This window comes from Protopterus annectens, chromosome 1.part1 (genome assembly GCF_019279795.1).
Source record: "Protopterus annectens isolate FY-2018-M chromosome 1.part1, PAN1.0, whole genome shotgun sequence".
In the NCBI taxonomy this organism is placed as follows: domain Eukaryota; kingdom Metazoa; phylum Chordata; order Ceratodontiformes; family Protopteridae; genus Protopterus; species Protopterus annectens.
In genome coordinates, this window is record NC_056726.1 from 420,788,640 (window position 1) to 420,803,838 (window position 15,199).

General features: G+C 39.2%; 1 protein-coding gene across 4 annotated transcripts in view; it reads right to left on the reverse strand.

Annotated features, from left to right (window-relative positions):
* The window catches only part of NHSL1 (NHS like 1), an 829,440-nt gene that overhangs the window by 241,421 nt on the left and 572,820 nt on the right, over positions 1-15,199 (reverse strand). For all 4 annotated transcript variants that reach the window (XM_044075526.1, XM_044075534.1, XM_044075551.1 and 1 more), the window contains exon 2: positions 4,520-4,672. In XM_044075526.1, coding sequence (XP_043931461.1) covers positions 4,520-4,672 — 153 coding nt within the window. The remainder of the gene's footprint in view (positions 1-4,519; positions 4,673-15,199) is intronic.

Below are 15,199 nucleotides of genomic sequence, written 5' to 3' on the forward strand. Positions count from 1 at the left end.
AGGCTTGTAAAGGCCCCAGGGCAATTAACCTAGTACACACCTATGAACCTATGTGCTATAGTAATAATTCAGTGTCATAAATATAAGGTAGCAGATGTAAAAACTTGTTTTCAAGACCTATCATTCTAGATTCCTTGAGTGGAGGAAGGATCGTTCTGCTCTGGGGTATGGGAACCCAATGGATGATCACTGCAGATACAGTAGCATTTGGTTTATAAATTTCTGCCCAAACTGCACACTCTCTTGAGCACTATGCCACAGTATGCTGATGTCACTTCTGTTGCATCCTTTAGAATGCTTATCAATAGGGGGACCACCCAAGTGGTTTGGAAAATAAAAATAAATAGGCTTCTGGAGAAAAGGAATGGGGGTCAAAGTTCCACCTCTCTGACAGCTGCATCATCTACAAATATTATGCAAAATTAGGTTCTTCCGGAGGTGACAGGAAGAAGCTTGCCTTCTCATTCTAGCCTGTGTCTTGTGTGGGACGGTCCAAAGGTGATTTTGAATGTTTAGCTTTGGTCAAGGATTTCCTGGATCTTTGTTTTCAAGTGGATCTCTGTCAGAAGACATTAAACTCTTTTTGCCAGATTAGGAAAATGAGGAGATAGGATGAGTGAGGGATTTGAATGATGGTGTGAACTGATGAGCCTTTTCCAACCTTAAGACACGGGAGGAGGACTGAACAAGAACCATTGCCAAGGTCAATGGCATTAGAAAAAAAATAGAGTAGGACAATGGCCCACCAATATCAAGCAAACTGAGTACACACATACATAAGATGCAGCAGTGGGATGCCTGATATCAGCCTTTGTGATGGAGGTCCAAGAACCAAGGGCACTGACACGGAAAGCTGACATGACAAAATTAGCACCAGCATAGTACAAAATGGAGCCAAGTGTCAGAAACACAGAAACCAGTAGAGTGGATGTTAGAGGAAGAAATATTAATATGGAAAGAACCAGAACTAGCAGAATACACAAAGGAGCTGGCAACAGTGCACTGACACCAGGGAGAAGCTGCCACCTGGGAGGAAGATACAAAAACATATAGCAGAAAGCATTCCCTAAAACTACCACCGCAGCATGGAACTGTATGCCACGTAAACTAAGAAAAACAAAAAAGTTTAATTTCTAGGGAATGATTTACACAGGGAGTGTTGCTTTTTGGAGGCTTTGTATGAGCATTTTTGTTTGTGCAGTCTGCAATACTATCTATATCTATATCTATATCTATAATGGTCTAATTTACAACAAGGAAATACCCTTATCATCGAGATGAAAACACCGACAGCACCAACACACTGACATCCGGGAACACTGACTAACCACTTAACTACTCCAAGTAAGTAACCGGTTAGCCATCTGACACAAACACGTAAATGGAAGAAAATCAAACTCACCCATGTGGGGGGCTTCACCCCCCACACCCCTATATGTGGGGGGGGGGGGCTGCACCCCCCCAACTAAATATACCAACTCCGAGATTGCACTACCATGGGGGTAAGGGGCAAAGTTTAAACAGGCTGGCCAAGCAGTTACTTACCTGAAGTGGTTAGTCAGTGTTCCGAGACGTCGGTGTGTTGGTGATGTTAGTGTTTTCATCTCGGTGATATGGGTTTCGAGTAAGTGGCATTTTGTTGTTCTAAAGCAGACCCATATATATATATATATATATATATATATATATATATATACATTTTTTTTCAATTAAAATAAATTAAAGATGTGATCCATGTTGTACTTTACTTTGTTTTCCTTTAGAAGCAAGTGCACATTTTGGTTTGGGGTTGTTTTAGGTGGCTTAGGCTGTTTTAGAGTTGTGTATTGGTGTCACTCTGGGCAATGCTTCTTTTTGCATCCCTTCCACCACCCCGACAAAAAAAAAAACAACAGCCTCTCACATCTTCAAAAAAGATACTGTGGCACGAAGATCCTTCCCACAGTTCAGAAGAAACACTGAAGCAGTTTTGTCATGAACATTGACAGCTGTTTAAATGTTTTGCTTCTATTACAGTTATTCTTTTTAGGGACAGCTCTGGAACTGATCTGTGCCTAGGCTAAAGAAATAATCATGCCCCTTTACTGCTTGCGTCGGCAGCAGACGATCCCCTTGCCTAACTCTTACTGTAACTAACAAACAAAAATACTAACTTGCTCACCACACTGGCCACTGGACACGGTCCTTTTTCAGGGGCTATCTGGGAGCACTGTCTTGTTAAATGACTTGTTCAAAATCACACAGTAGGTGGATGAGGACTGAGGAATCAAACCCTGTACCACGGAAACTACAGCTCATAGCCTTAACCCTCTGTGCCAATTGTCAGGCAAAAGGCTATAGATCTGGCAGTGTGTAAACTTTTTATATTTTTTTACTGCCTAGTGCAAACATAGCAGTTTTAGGAGAATTTTAGTAGGGCCGATGATACATCAAGAATATAAGTGAACTTACGATGACATACAAAGGGTACAGTTAAAACTCTCACAATGTACCAAATAGTAGACAGAGAAAAAATACACACTGGACCTGGTACATGTTTTTGAGCACATCCATAATTTGGGGTCTATCATCAAGATAAATAATAATCACCCCAAGAATGCTACAGGTTACAAGATTTAGTTTCATTACAGAAAAGGTTCAATATACATACAAGAAATTCAATAAATAGAATAACTATCAGAGATGAAGCAGTTTGTCATCTAAAACGTCACAAACCACAAACTGGAGCAGGAATAAAGCTAGACTTGAGCACAGCTCGAACAGAACGTCCAGGAAAAATTCTTTAATTCTTTAATAATTTAAAACACTGTAAACAACTTTACTGGTTAAGCGCTTTCATCTGATAGTATACAGACTTCATCAGAACCGATATTTTTAAATTACCCACAGTTTATATAGCAACTTTGGCGCCAATAATATATCAGTCACTTAAAGGAACATCATCCTATGTCCCATTAAAATATAACAGCCATAATAACCCTATGGTACACTGTTATAATTCATTAAATTACATTAAAATACATTAAAATACATTAAAATACATGTGTGATACACAATCATGTCATCTACTTAAAGTATAAACACAATACTAAAATGACAAATAATCCTTAGCCACACCTGAAGGACAGCTGCCAATTATTACATTCATTAGGTGACAATAATACACATAAAGGCATTTTGTAAGCAGCTTACCTGTCGCCTGATTTGGTGAACATGGTTACAGTATATGCAGTGCATCTAAACATGACCAGAACCACAACTACTACTCAGATTTTCAACTGGAAGTTAGTGTACCTGAGCTGCAGGGCTTGATCAGAGTTAACAGTGTAAAAAATTAAAATGCTTGAAACCAAAGGCATGTGTAATGGCTCTTGGATTTCCACATTAATATATTTTTAATAACAGAAGCTGCTTAATGTCTTATAAATCCAGAGTTCTGCATGCATATGCAATTCTGGAACTTATTTTTAAAGTAAATTAAATGTTTCTAACGTTTGTTTAAAAAAAAACCCTTCAACTCTCAGATGCTGAAACACATATCCCAGCACTATTTTTTTTTTTACCGTCTTGTCTGCCAGCCATTAATCTACCCCCTATCAGGGTAAGCCCACTCATTCCCCTGTATGAGGGATATACCCAGAACCATATGGGGTGACAGCCACCTGGGGAAGCCATCATACAGGCAGCCAACAGGTTGCTTGTGCCACTGTTAGTACCCTGGAAACAAAGGGCATTTCTAAGCCCCTAACCCCACATCCTTGTGTGGGAAAGGAGGTGCCTGAATCATAGTAGGGACCCCATGTGCCTTCCCCATTCAACTGTGTGTTTCTGAACTCCTGCTGATGAAGGTTACTGCTAACACTGGCTTGGTGAGGCAGAGCCCGTTCTTAGGGCAAATACTGCACCCCCACACCCCCTCCTCTAAGATGTGTGCCCTGCAAGTATCCTGATTCACCCCACACCCCCAGAATAGGTCTGCTCAACCTCCTCTTCATTTGCAGTTAAGCACCCAAGACACAAACTGAATTTGGTCTGCTGGTCCACAGTTAGGGCTTTGTCACTCTGTGCCACTGCTATGGGTATATCCCAGCACTGTTAAACATCCTTGTTGTGAACAAGTCCTGCAATTTGCAGCTGGAAAATCTAAACAGCAGTTGTTAATACAATGGTATTATGTGCAGTATAAAATTAAGTTTCAGCTTAGCAAAAAGAGCAGCTTTCTATATCAGATGAATGTGCTCCTAAAAATATTCAGCTTTGTTTTATAGTGACCTAGTGCATGTAAGAAGTTAACAGTTTTCCTTAACATTGTGTGCTTTGAAAGAAATTGTGTGATTTACAGTGAGCTGCAGTCAAACAGCAGCTAGTATGATTTAATCGGCATAAAATAACAGCCAACATGGGGCCACTGGGAAGCAGCTGCAAATGTATTACCCCCTACAAATTATTCCTAGAACTGAACATCAGTTGCATGTGCCCTTTTCTACCATAGAAAATGAAGTAAGGAGCAATAACTCACCTCGCAGCACGCTCTTAAGGTTTAGCTTGGCCTGTCTGTGTAAGTCTTCTACGCAGGCTGGCCTTGATGATGGCAGGAACACGTTCTCTTGCTGATGCCATGGGGCTGTATAATGAACTGTCCACTTACTTTCCTCATCTAGATTTGAAACCGCTACAAGAAAAAAAAAACATCTCTGTAAACAAAGTGGCCATGAAACAAATGTTAAAAGTTTAGCAACTTGTACAATTCTGTGATTGGAAAATCTGAAGAAATTTAGATGCAGGCTAAATTATGAGTTGCACTAGAAACATGTTTAATTTTAATCACTACAACAATGGCCATCTGTCCCAGAAATACAGCACACTTCTTCTTACAATTAAAAAAATATTCACCTTAAACACAACTTTGTCTGACTTTTCAGAAATGGATTACAATACACAACAAAGTTTTAACAGACAGAATGAGTTCCTCAATTCCATTTTGAGGGTAATGCACATCAAGTTGGCTCTATATAATGTCACTCCGTACAAAGATTTATAGCTCTTTCCCTCAGGGACAGGCTAGTTGCATTAAAATGTTCACTGGTTGACAAAGTGGGTATAGGAAACTGCATTTTAACTTGATGGGGATTTCTAACAGATTCCTTCCATTTCCCTAATAAAAGAGCATTTTTAAGATTTAATGATTGTCCAGCATTCAATAATCAAAACTACAAATGGGAAAACTACTAGTCACAAGTTATATATTTAAATGGTTCTTTTTCTCCATAAACATTAGAAGCAAAGTACTGAAAAACGAAGATGCAGATATTATAACGTCAGTCCATACCAACATACCTCTCCTCACACACACAAAATCACACAGACCAGGTGTGAAAAAGGTGATCACACATTCTAGTAGCTATTAATTTAACATCAAATTATGACTCACTGAAAAAAAAAAAAAAGAGTCTGAGTATAAATGTAACAAAAGAACCCTTCCCCTATTTTAGGAAGACAGAACAGAACAAAGTCCCCTGTACTTCCCACATAGTGGTCTGCTGCTGCCTGCTCCGATACGGCACCTCCAGTGTCATCAATGTCACAGATGGTGACACACTGTACTCTCACTATATTTTGTATTCAACTGATGGAGAGAGACTTCAAACATTCATTACAACATCCACTCTCTTCACAACCCTCATGATCATCAAGCTATGCCCTCAAGCAGTCCATTCATTCCTCCCTCCTTCAGTCAGCACAGCCAACAGGAGAAGCAAGAACAGGGAATAGTGGCAATCACTCTGCAGATGGCTAGCAGTTTTCTGATGTTCTTACCAAACCACGCGCTATTTGTTACAGATCTGGTGACTACGCCGGCAGTGCAGCTTTTACTACCCATTTCCATACCCATGATGCTGGGCTGCAGTGTAGGCACTCTTCTGGTTAGGCTTGTGCCAGAGTCCCTGTGCATTGAAGAACAATACTGGGTCTTTCCCTGCAGTGTTCCTGTGGAAGAAGTTAATTTTCTCCTGGATGGATGAGCTGACGTCGACCACTCACTTCTGACAGTTCCTACCCAGTTCCACTAGTCAGGCAAGGAACCATCTCTCTATGCTACAAAGTCAGACCCATCAAACCAAAGCACTACCTTCACTGTAGCTTGCACATCCTACCAGGAGCATGTATAACATGACATAAGCCACAGAGACCAAGTTTCCCTGTTTTGCACATTACATTTTTCCTCCATTTTGAATGCTGAAGTCATGAACAGAGAGTTAATGTTTTCTTATACTAACACATTTTTATTTTATTTTTTATTATTTATTTTACTGATATTTGTTGACTGGGAAAGTCCACTGGGTTTAAAAGCCAATTTTCAGTGGAGACCCGGGGAATAAAGCTCCACAGTTAAAAACAAGCAAGCAGATATAACATACAAATATATGAAAACAAAATATGGCACAGCAAAATTTTGTACAGTTAATATACCAGCCTTTTGTTAAAGGTCTCACAGTTATAGCAAATAATTATAACAAGTCAAAATATAGAAAAGGCAGGTGCATAGTTGAAATAATTGCGGGTGTAGTTTGTTGGTGCAATGAGATTTGGGGTTATGGGGGTTTAGATGGTATTTCATATGTACATCTTGGATTTTGTAAAAATAGGTTTTTAGTGCAGTTTTAAAGGAATTTAGGGAGTCCAGTTGTGCGATAGATGAGGGGAGGCTATTCCAAAGTTTGACTATATTATAGAAGTACAGGGTTTGTCCTGCTCTCTTATTGGGTTTAGCTACCTTTAGTAGGGTTCTCTCTGAGGAGCGGAGGGTTCGAGTAGGGGTATGTGTGCTTAAGATGGATGTGAGTGAGCAGAGCAGCTAGTGAGCTTGAAAATTAGTTTATAGGCAATTGTAAGTTGAGTAAATTTGAGATAATGGTGAAATTCTATCCAGGACAGGTTTGAGATAGCATTGCAGTGGTGTGAGCGATTAGACAGGTTAGAGGTGAATTTTGCTATTTTATAGTAGCAATGTTGTAGCTTACTACTGAGGGATGCATGGAGGTTGGTGAAAATGGGCTTTATCTTAGTTTGTCTATCAAGGTATAGTTTGTGATAGTATAATTTGCCCAATCTGAAATGGGTTTTCTTTACTGTGTTGAGTACATGTTGTTCAAAGGAGAGTTTGTAGTCTATGGTAATTCCTAGAAGTTTTGTGTATTGTACCTATTCGATTTCTGTTCTGTTGAGGGAGAAAATCTTAAAACTGATAGCTAGGGGTTTTGATGAGAATAATAACAGTTTAGTTTTTTTTTGGGTTGAGCATGAGCTGGGCGTTGTTTAGCCAGGTTTCTATGGAGGAGAAGGCATCTTGGGATATTTTTTGGAGGTTGGAGAGATTATTGGAGGAAGAGATGACAGTTGAATCATCTGCATATTGAATTAATATGCTTTGTTGGGAGGCTTTATTTAAATCATTAATGAATACATTGAAGAGAAGTGGTCCTAAAATGGATCCTTGTAGGACAGCTGTGTTGTTTGCTAGGTAATCTGATTGTTGGTTTTGCCATCTAACTGATTGCTGTCTATAATTTAGGTAAGAGAAAAAACAGGTTATTACACTTGGAGAGCATCCAAGTTTCTCTAAGTGTTGTAATAGCTTAGGGTGTGATACCAGTGGTGGATCCAGGAAATTGCAAAAGGGGGGGGGTGCAGTCTGGTTAGCTGACTACTGGGTGAAAGCAGGAAAGTGGGACACTGGCTTGGGTAGTTGTAAAAAGATTACCTTAAGAAGCTCTGACATCACGTGTGGAAAGACATCAATTTACATTCAGTTGCACATGACTTTGCTGTGGATGTGGTAGTAGAAATAGGTAATTCCTGTGCATCACACAGAACATGTACAGATAGTACAGGTATTTTCAATGCATGTCTGGAAAAGATGATATTGCCCATACCAAGCCACATCGTTCTCCTTCCATGTCATACCGGGCATATGCACTGTTATAAACTTGTAAAGAAACCCTCCGAAGGTAGAAATAACGACAGCGAAATGTATGTGATTGTTATACGACATAAAATATATACCACAGGCACAGATGTCTGGATAAATTAGTAAAAGTTTCATTTAATGGATGTACCAAATAACTAAACTCATAAAACTTTCCTAAGCAGGCCATAATGTTTTTGGATTGTTTACTGTTCTTTCTATGGTTTTAAGCAAAATGAATTATCTTTTATTAGTGTTTTCATAACAAAAGTCCTACTGTACCATTTCTCTCCTTTCAACCAATTCTAGAGTGGGTGTGGGAGGGGGAGGCAATGCTGGTCTCCAGGGGGTCAAAAATGCCAATGTTGGTTGTCTTCTTTCTCAAGTCATAGTCCATTTATTTTTTTTTTCTTTGACTTCAATGTTTTCCAAGTTCATGGTCATCTGAATTTGAGTAATTTTCTCTTCCAACACATCTTCTTTTACTGAACTTCTGTCATGTCAAACTTTCACTCAGCTTGTATTGCTTTCACCCTAGCTTCAGCATTGGGGAAATAGTTCTCCTAATTTGGGGAATGCAGTACTGTCTACAAGTGTGATTTATAATTGGAGCAGATTCACTTAACTTTTCTGTGAACACTGTGAAAAGTAGAAAGTGTGTGGTTTTCAATGATGTATGACAACGTTATACTTGTCTTTAATACTGGTACATGTGATTTACTCACTAATATCCCTCAATGAGTAATTAGGGTCACCGATTTTAATTGCATGCTTTATACTGACTGAACTACCATGACTGACTTCACTAATGGTACTTCTCTGACCTTCTCTGTTGCCTGTGGAGTAGATGAATTCTGTGATGGTACTGCTCTGACTGACTACTGTCACTTCTCTTACTTTCTCTGTTGCCTGTGGTGTAGATGACATCTGTGTTATAGATTCATAGGTGTTTACTAGGCTAACAGCTACAAGGGCCCTTTTAACCCTAGCCATGCATCCCAAATCTCTGACGAGTTCTGATACCCTTGATAAGTGTAGGCATGGACCTGGGAGATGAACCATTTACAAATTATCTGTGTCCATTAGAGACATAGGTGCCAAATCAGGGATGAATTTCCGGTTTCCCATCCAATTGTCCAAGTTGCACTTGAATTGGGTTAGAGAGGAACTCTGCTTCACATTATATTGATTGGAGATAGTGGCACTGACAAAAAGACAGGAATCAGAACTGGAGGTGGCAGAGTTAAAGATGTTAAGATTTGCACTAAGTATCATGAGGATGGACAGGATTAGAAATTAGTAGATTAGAGGGTCAGATCAGGTTGGACGGTTTGGAAACAAAGCAAGAGAGGCAAGATTGCATTGGTTTGCACATGTGCTGAGGAGGGATGCTGTGTATATTGGGAGAAGGATGCTAAGGATGGAGCTGCCAGGTAAGAGGAAAACAGGAAGACCTACGATAAGGATTATGGATGTGATGAGAGAGGACATGCAGCTGGTTGGTGTGACAGAGCAAGATGCAGAGGACAGGAAGAAATGTCTCAGATTTGACAATGAACCAAACGATGATCTTCCAGTATTTTTCCCAAACTATTCAAATAAAGGGGCGTACTGTCTTCATTTATTAGATGTTCATAGACACCTACGTTTTTATCTGGACAGAACAAAGTCAATACGTAAGTCAGACCAAATGTTTCTACCCTATTCAGGCCCAAAACTGGGAAACCCTGTCCCAAAGGTAACCTTGTCCAAATGGCTCAGAGACTGTATTTCCTTGATTTACCAATGAAATACAACTTCTCTAGCAAGCAAAGTTAGAGCACATTCTACCAGGTCAATAGCAACTTCTATGACTTTTCATGCAAAGGCCTCATTGAATAATATTTGTGTAGCTGCAACTTGGGCTACACCTCATACCTTTATCACTCATTACAAATTGGATTTGGCCTCCAGGGGAAGAGCATCCTTTGGCTCAAAGGTGCTCAGGGGCATACTTCCATAAGGGTCTCCCAGGAATGAAGGTAGCTAGGGACTCTTTCCCATCAGTAAGGAATGAATGAAGATTAACAACATCAGATAAAGACGTTATGGCTTACCATAATGTTCCATCTGTGTTGTTCATCTTCATTCATTCATTATGTCCCACCCTCCTTCCCCCTCCAGAGGCTCCTGGGGGATCGAATTGGGTCCTATTCCCTTTTAGAGTGCCTGCTCAGAGACAGTCTCTGCTTTACTTATAATAGGCAAACTCGATCTGAGGTAACATGGGGAAGGGCATTGTGGGTAAAAGCTTAGCTCAAGAGTTTTTTGGCTGCTATGAACTTGTTACAAGGCTGACTCGGTTCCTATACAGGTACTGCAATGATGCCCAGAGAATATGTCATGGTCTCTGTACTGATTGAAAAGCCTGATGCTGTAAGAAGTGGATTCAGTCAAACTAAAATCATTGATTTTAATAAGAGCATTAAGTGCCTCTGACAGAGTACCAATCAGAATAAGTTGAAAGGAGAAAATTTCACATTCATGATATACAACTGCTGAGAATCACTTTATCTTTACACAAAACTTTTTCTCTTTTGAATGCCAGACCACTGTCTACTTCCACCACCAAGGGAAGGGGGTGTGTAAGCTAGAGAGTTGTTGAATGCAAAATAATGACCTAAATCTGCAAACATGGCCCAGCTTTTCAAAATAATTCCTACACGAGGTTACTTTAGGATTTTATGTAGCCATGCGCAAAATTCATGAAACCAGATCCCTTGACTAACAAATATAATAATTTGCAGTCTTATGTTTTATCTTGACTAGATATGGGTGGTTTTACTGTAAAATACAGTGCTAGTTATGATATTAGAATCAACAAGAAGTCAAAAGATGGGAAGCAAAATAAAATCAGTCACTTTACACATTATAATAATCGCATCATACCGTCATAAAAGTCCACAAGAAGGACTAAAAAATATACATACACCTCTCTATTATCTGTTTATGCATCTCTCTATATATATTAGAGAGCAATGCATGTGTGTGAGCTTATTTTCTGATTTACAGTGCATCATAAATTATTTATTATACATGTGTAAACACACAGCTAAAAATACTAAATGCAATGTTTCCGGGCAGTGGGTATATTGATTCTACTGTTGCCTTTGTTAAGGATGCATATTCCTAGCTGCATTTATGCAAAGTATGAAAGTCAACTTATTAAAATTAAACCTCACATGCCACAGTAGTACTGTTCTCTGTATCTTACAGGGTGCACTGGATGCGGATTCGCCTTGGCCAATACTTGTACATTTCCACCCCAAGAATATATCAAAACTGTAATTTTCAGAGCTTGATTATATATATATATATATATATATATATATATATATATATATATATATATATATATATATATATATATATTTTTAATAACATTCTGGATTGTTTGCCTCTCCAGCATACCCACACACATAACACAAGCACACATTCACAGTGGAAAGGTTTAATTCGCATTGCTGTGGGATTACACAGCCAGCCTATTTTTAATTTGTACCAGTCTGCACCATTGTACTGCGGTAGTGGTGCTGCGGTAGCATTGTCGCCTCACAGTAAGACGTTGTGCCGTTCGATTCTCAGTTAGAGTGGCTTCTGTGTGGCGACATGCGTGAATGGGTGTTCCTTCGTTGAAGGTTGTTCGTCAGGCCAGGCAAGTCGGCACGTAAAAATCTACTGCCAATCATTAGCGGACCGGAGTTCCGCTGTGGAGACCCCTAACCGGGAAAAACCGAAAGACACAACAACAACCAGTCTGCACCATTATTGGCCAGTGTGACTTCATGTGGCTGTACTGCAAGAGCCTGAATGCAATCAGCTTGTTGGTCTAGTGCTGTGCTGTATTTTCCCAATAGGTTGTTTAATTGGGAATACGAGTTGAGAACTGCAGTCTAACTCTATCTTATATTGTGCAATGTTATCACATTAAGAAAAATACAGGAACACTTTAGGGGTTCAAGCTTTAACACGATAGACAATCCATGTGACGTGCCGGTCATTTTTAAACTTAAAGATGTGAACTCGTAGAACCATCAAGCAAAAAGTACCTGTGGAATTTCAAGCTTCTTTGCTGCCTGGCAGTTTTCAAGCAACATTCCCCACACACCCAAGTCCGAATGTATTTCCACTGTAAAAGGCAGAATCTTAAAATGTTTTTAAAAAAGTAATGAAAACCACAACCTTATAGAATAACATTCTGTTATCAAAATGTGATAATCAAATGAGAGAAATCATCACTACAGACAAATTGTTGAACAATTAGGTACAAATCCAGAAATAAATCAAGGACACACAAAATATTAGCACTGTTAGCTAAAGACAGACAGAATAATAGAATATGAATCAATTTCTGAAGTAAAAAAGCCTATAACTAAATATTGTCATTATTTATTAAGCGTAATATGCCACTTTTTCTCCAAATGTCACGTTTTAGGGAGGATTGAGACAGATGGAACTGAATTAGGAACAGTTGAAAAGGTGCTATAGGAGTCTAACATGCCAAATGTTAGAATAATAAGTGACATTTTTGAACGTTATTCTGCTTACCAAACGTAGCTGCCTACACAGCCTATTTTCATAACAGTTTAGTTACAAGATGCTGTAACCCAGTTTATAATTCACTAGATAAACTCATCTGAGAAATACTAACTCACTGCGGTCACCTCGAGTGACTTGGAGTACTACCAGTGAGGAAATTAGAATCAAAGCAGACTAAGGGGAAAAAAATGAGATTAGTTAACAGCTCGCAGATTTAAGCTTTGGACTACATTTACAGACCAACAAATCTCATCGGTCGTGGAAATGCATGCAAGTTAATAAATAAAAGTCCGAGTGGCGCATAACATTACAGCCTTTTTTCATTATTAATTTTTACAATAACCCACTAAACAACCACTCAAGCATTTCATCCCATAATACTATCGCAAAGTCTGAGACCAAGTGCGTGAACAGTTAAGTTATATAAGTTATACTTTAAGTTGCATTTTTAAATACACCGTATGATCATGAAACCAATAAGACAAGTGTGTTGCAAAACATATTTGTGTGCATTGGTATTAGCCCATAATATTTTATGTCCACACAATCAAAACAGCAACACATAGCTAAGTGAAAGTGTAACTGCATACTTCACCAAGGACCGCAGAAGTAAATTATCTCAATATTATGTGACAACACCAACTGTCAAGAACTGACGCCGGATCTCAGTATAACCGTCACAATAAAAACAAGTAGCAAAGCCTCTGCAGCTTGCCTATGAGACACACTACCTTCTTGGGAAAGATATGTGCACACTATAAAACTGTAAAACATGAGATTCTAACTAAAAAATGAAATCACCCTGATTACAAGGTGCTAACAGTTGCAGACGAACTGAACTGCCCAAAGTCTATCTTGGGATGACAGGTATTCACAGCATGCTCAAACTTTTATTCACTTGTAATGCTGTTACAGTTAGCGCGCCAAATACGGCAGTCTCAACTGTTCCGTTTCTTTGGTGCCATGTTGGTACTTCAATAAAATAAAAGAATTAGCAAATTACCTTACTGCAGAGCAGATTCAAAGTCGTTTGTCCTGGTCCTGGTATTTTTATTTTAAAATTAGACTAGCTACATTGTCTTCTGTCTGACAGAATTACGTTAACTAAACTAACAGTCATATAACAGCATTCACCAACCCGCCTAAATTACAACAGAGATGCAGTTGGAGGAGGATCATTATAAAAAAAAAGAAATCATCTGACTGCAACCTCCAATCGCATCCCCATTATGCATTAGATGCGTTTTGTGACAGGACTGTGAGGAAAAGATGCACCTACCTGATTTCCCAAAAAAATAAATAAATAAAGTTTAAAAAGGGGCCGGCACGCGCCCCTGCGCCCATGCCTAAATCCACCACTGGATACTGTGTCGAAAGCTTTTGTTCACTGTATCAGCAAAGGATAGTAAAGCTGTGGTTGCACTATGAACAGGGCGGAAACCATGTTTGGTGGTAGCTAGGCGGTTGTTGTTGATAAGGTGGTTGAGGAGTTGGCTTTGAATGCATTCTTACAGGATTTTTGATAGTGGGGAGACAACAGAATTTGGCCGGTAGTTTGAAAGATCTTCAACATTGCCTCCTTTATGGAGAGGGGCTATGATGGATTTTTCCCATAGTTGGGGCACATATGATTCAGTAACCGAACGATTAATAAGAATGCTAACAGGGTAAACTACAGCTCTGGCTGCTAGTTGTAGGTATTCTGATGGTAAGTTATCAGCTGAGAGTGAGCAGGGTTTTAATTTGGTTATAATTTTTGGACTAGGAATGCAGGCATGGGTTGTAGGGAAAAAGGTGGGTTGGGAGGTATAGTATTTGTGGGGATAAGGGGGTGTATTGAGGTATTGTTAGAGACTGGGGTGGTTTTTGAGGATGAGTCCTTGATTAGTTTTTGGATGGTGTCAATAAAATGTATATTAAACATTTGTGCAATCTAGAGAGGGTTTTTGTCGGGAGCAGGTGATGAGTTTTGAATGTTACCAGGATTGATTAAGGATGATATGGATTTCCAGAACTGTTTTGGTTGGTATTTTGGGAGGAGAGTTTAGAAGAGAAGTAGTTTTTTTATCAGTTATGATAAGTTTTTTGTAGCATTTCTAATTTTTGTGTAATTTTGTTCATTTTCTAAGGTCCTACATTTTTTTCCAAATTATCCAGGCTTTGTCTCTAGACAGGAGGGTTAGTTTGGTATGCTTTGTCAACCAGGGGGCGTGGTTTGGTTTTAAGCATTTAGTACTAAGAGGTGCTAGGCTATTTAGTGTGGTAAGGAAGATGTTATTAAAATATTGAACAGTATCGTCTGGGGGCAGTGCTTTTAATAGGGACCAGTCTTGTACTTGAAGGGTGGTTATAAATGTATCTTGGTTAAAGTTGGTGAGGTTCTTGATGGGTTTATATGTATGGGGTTTGGAGATATGTAGATGGGTTATGTGGGTGTATGCAGTTAGATGGTCGCTTAGGGTGTTTGGGAGGGTACCGGTATTGGTGTAGTAGTGGGGGTGGGATACTAGGATCCAGTATAATATAGCTTCAGTCTAATACAGCTTCCTTCAAAAACAATTAACAAAGGCGGACTCTTCCAGTGGTGGTATTGTGGTGTGAGATATGCTCCCTGGTCACTTCAACACAATATCGAGAAGCAGAGCATTGAAGTAC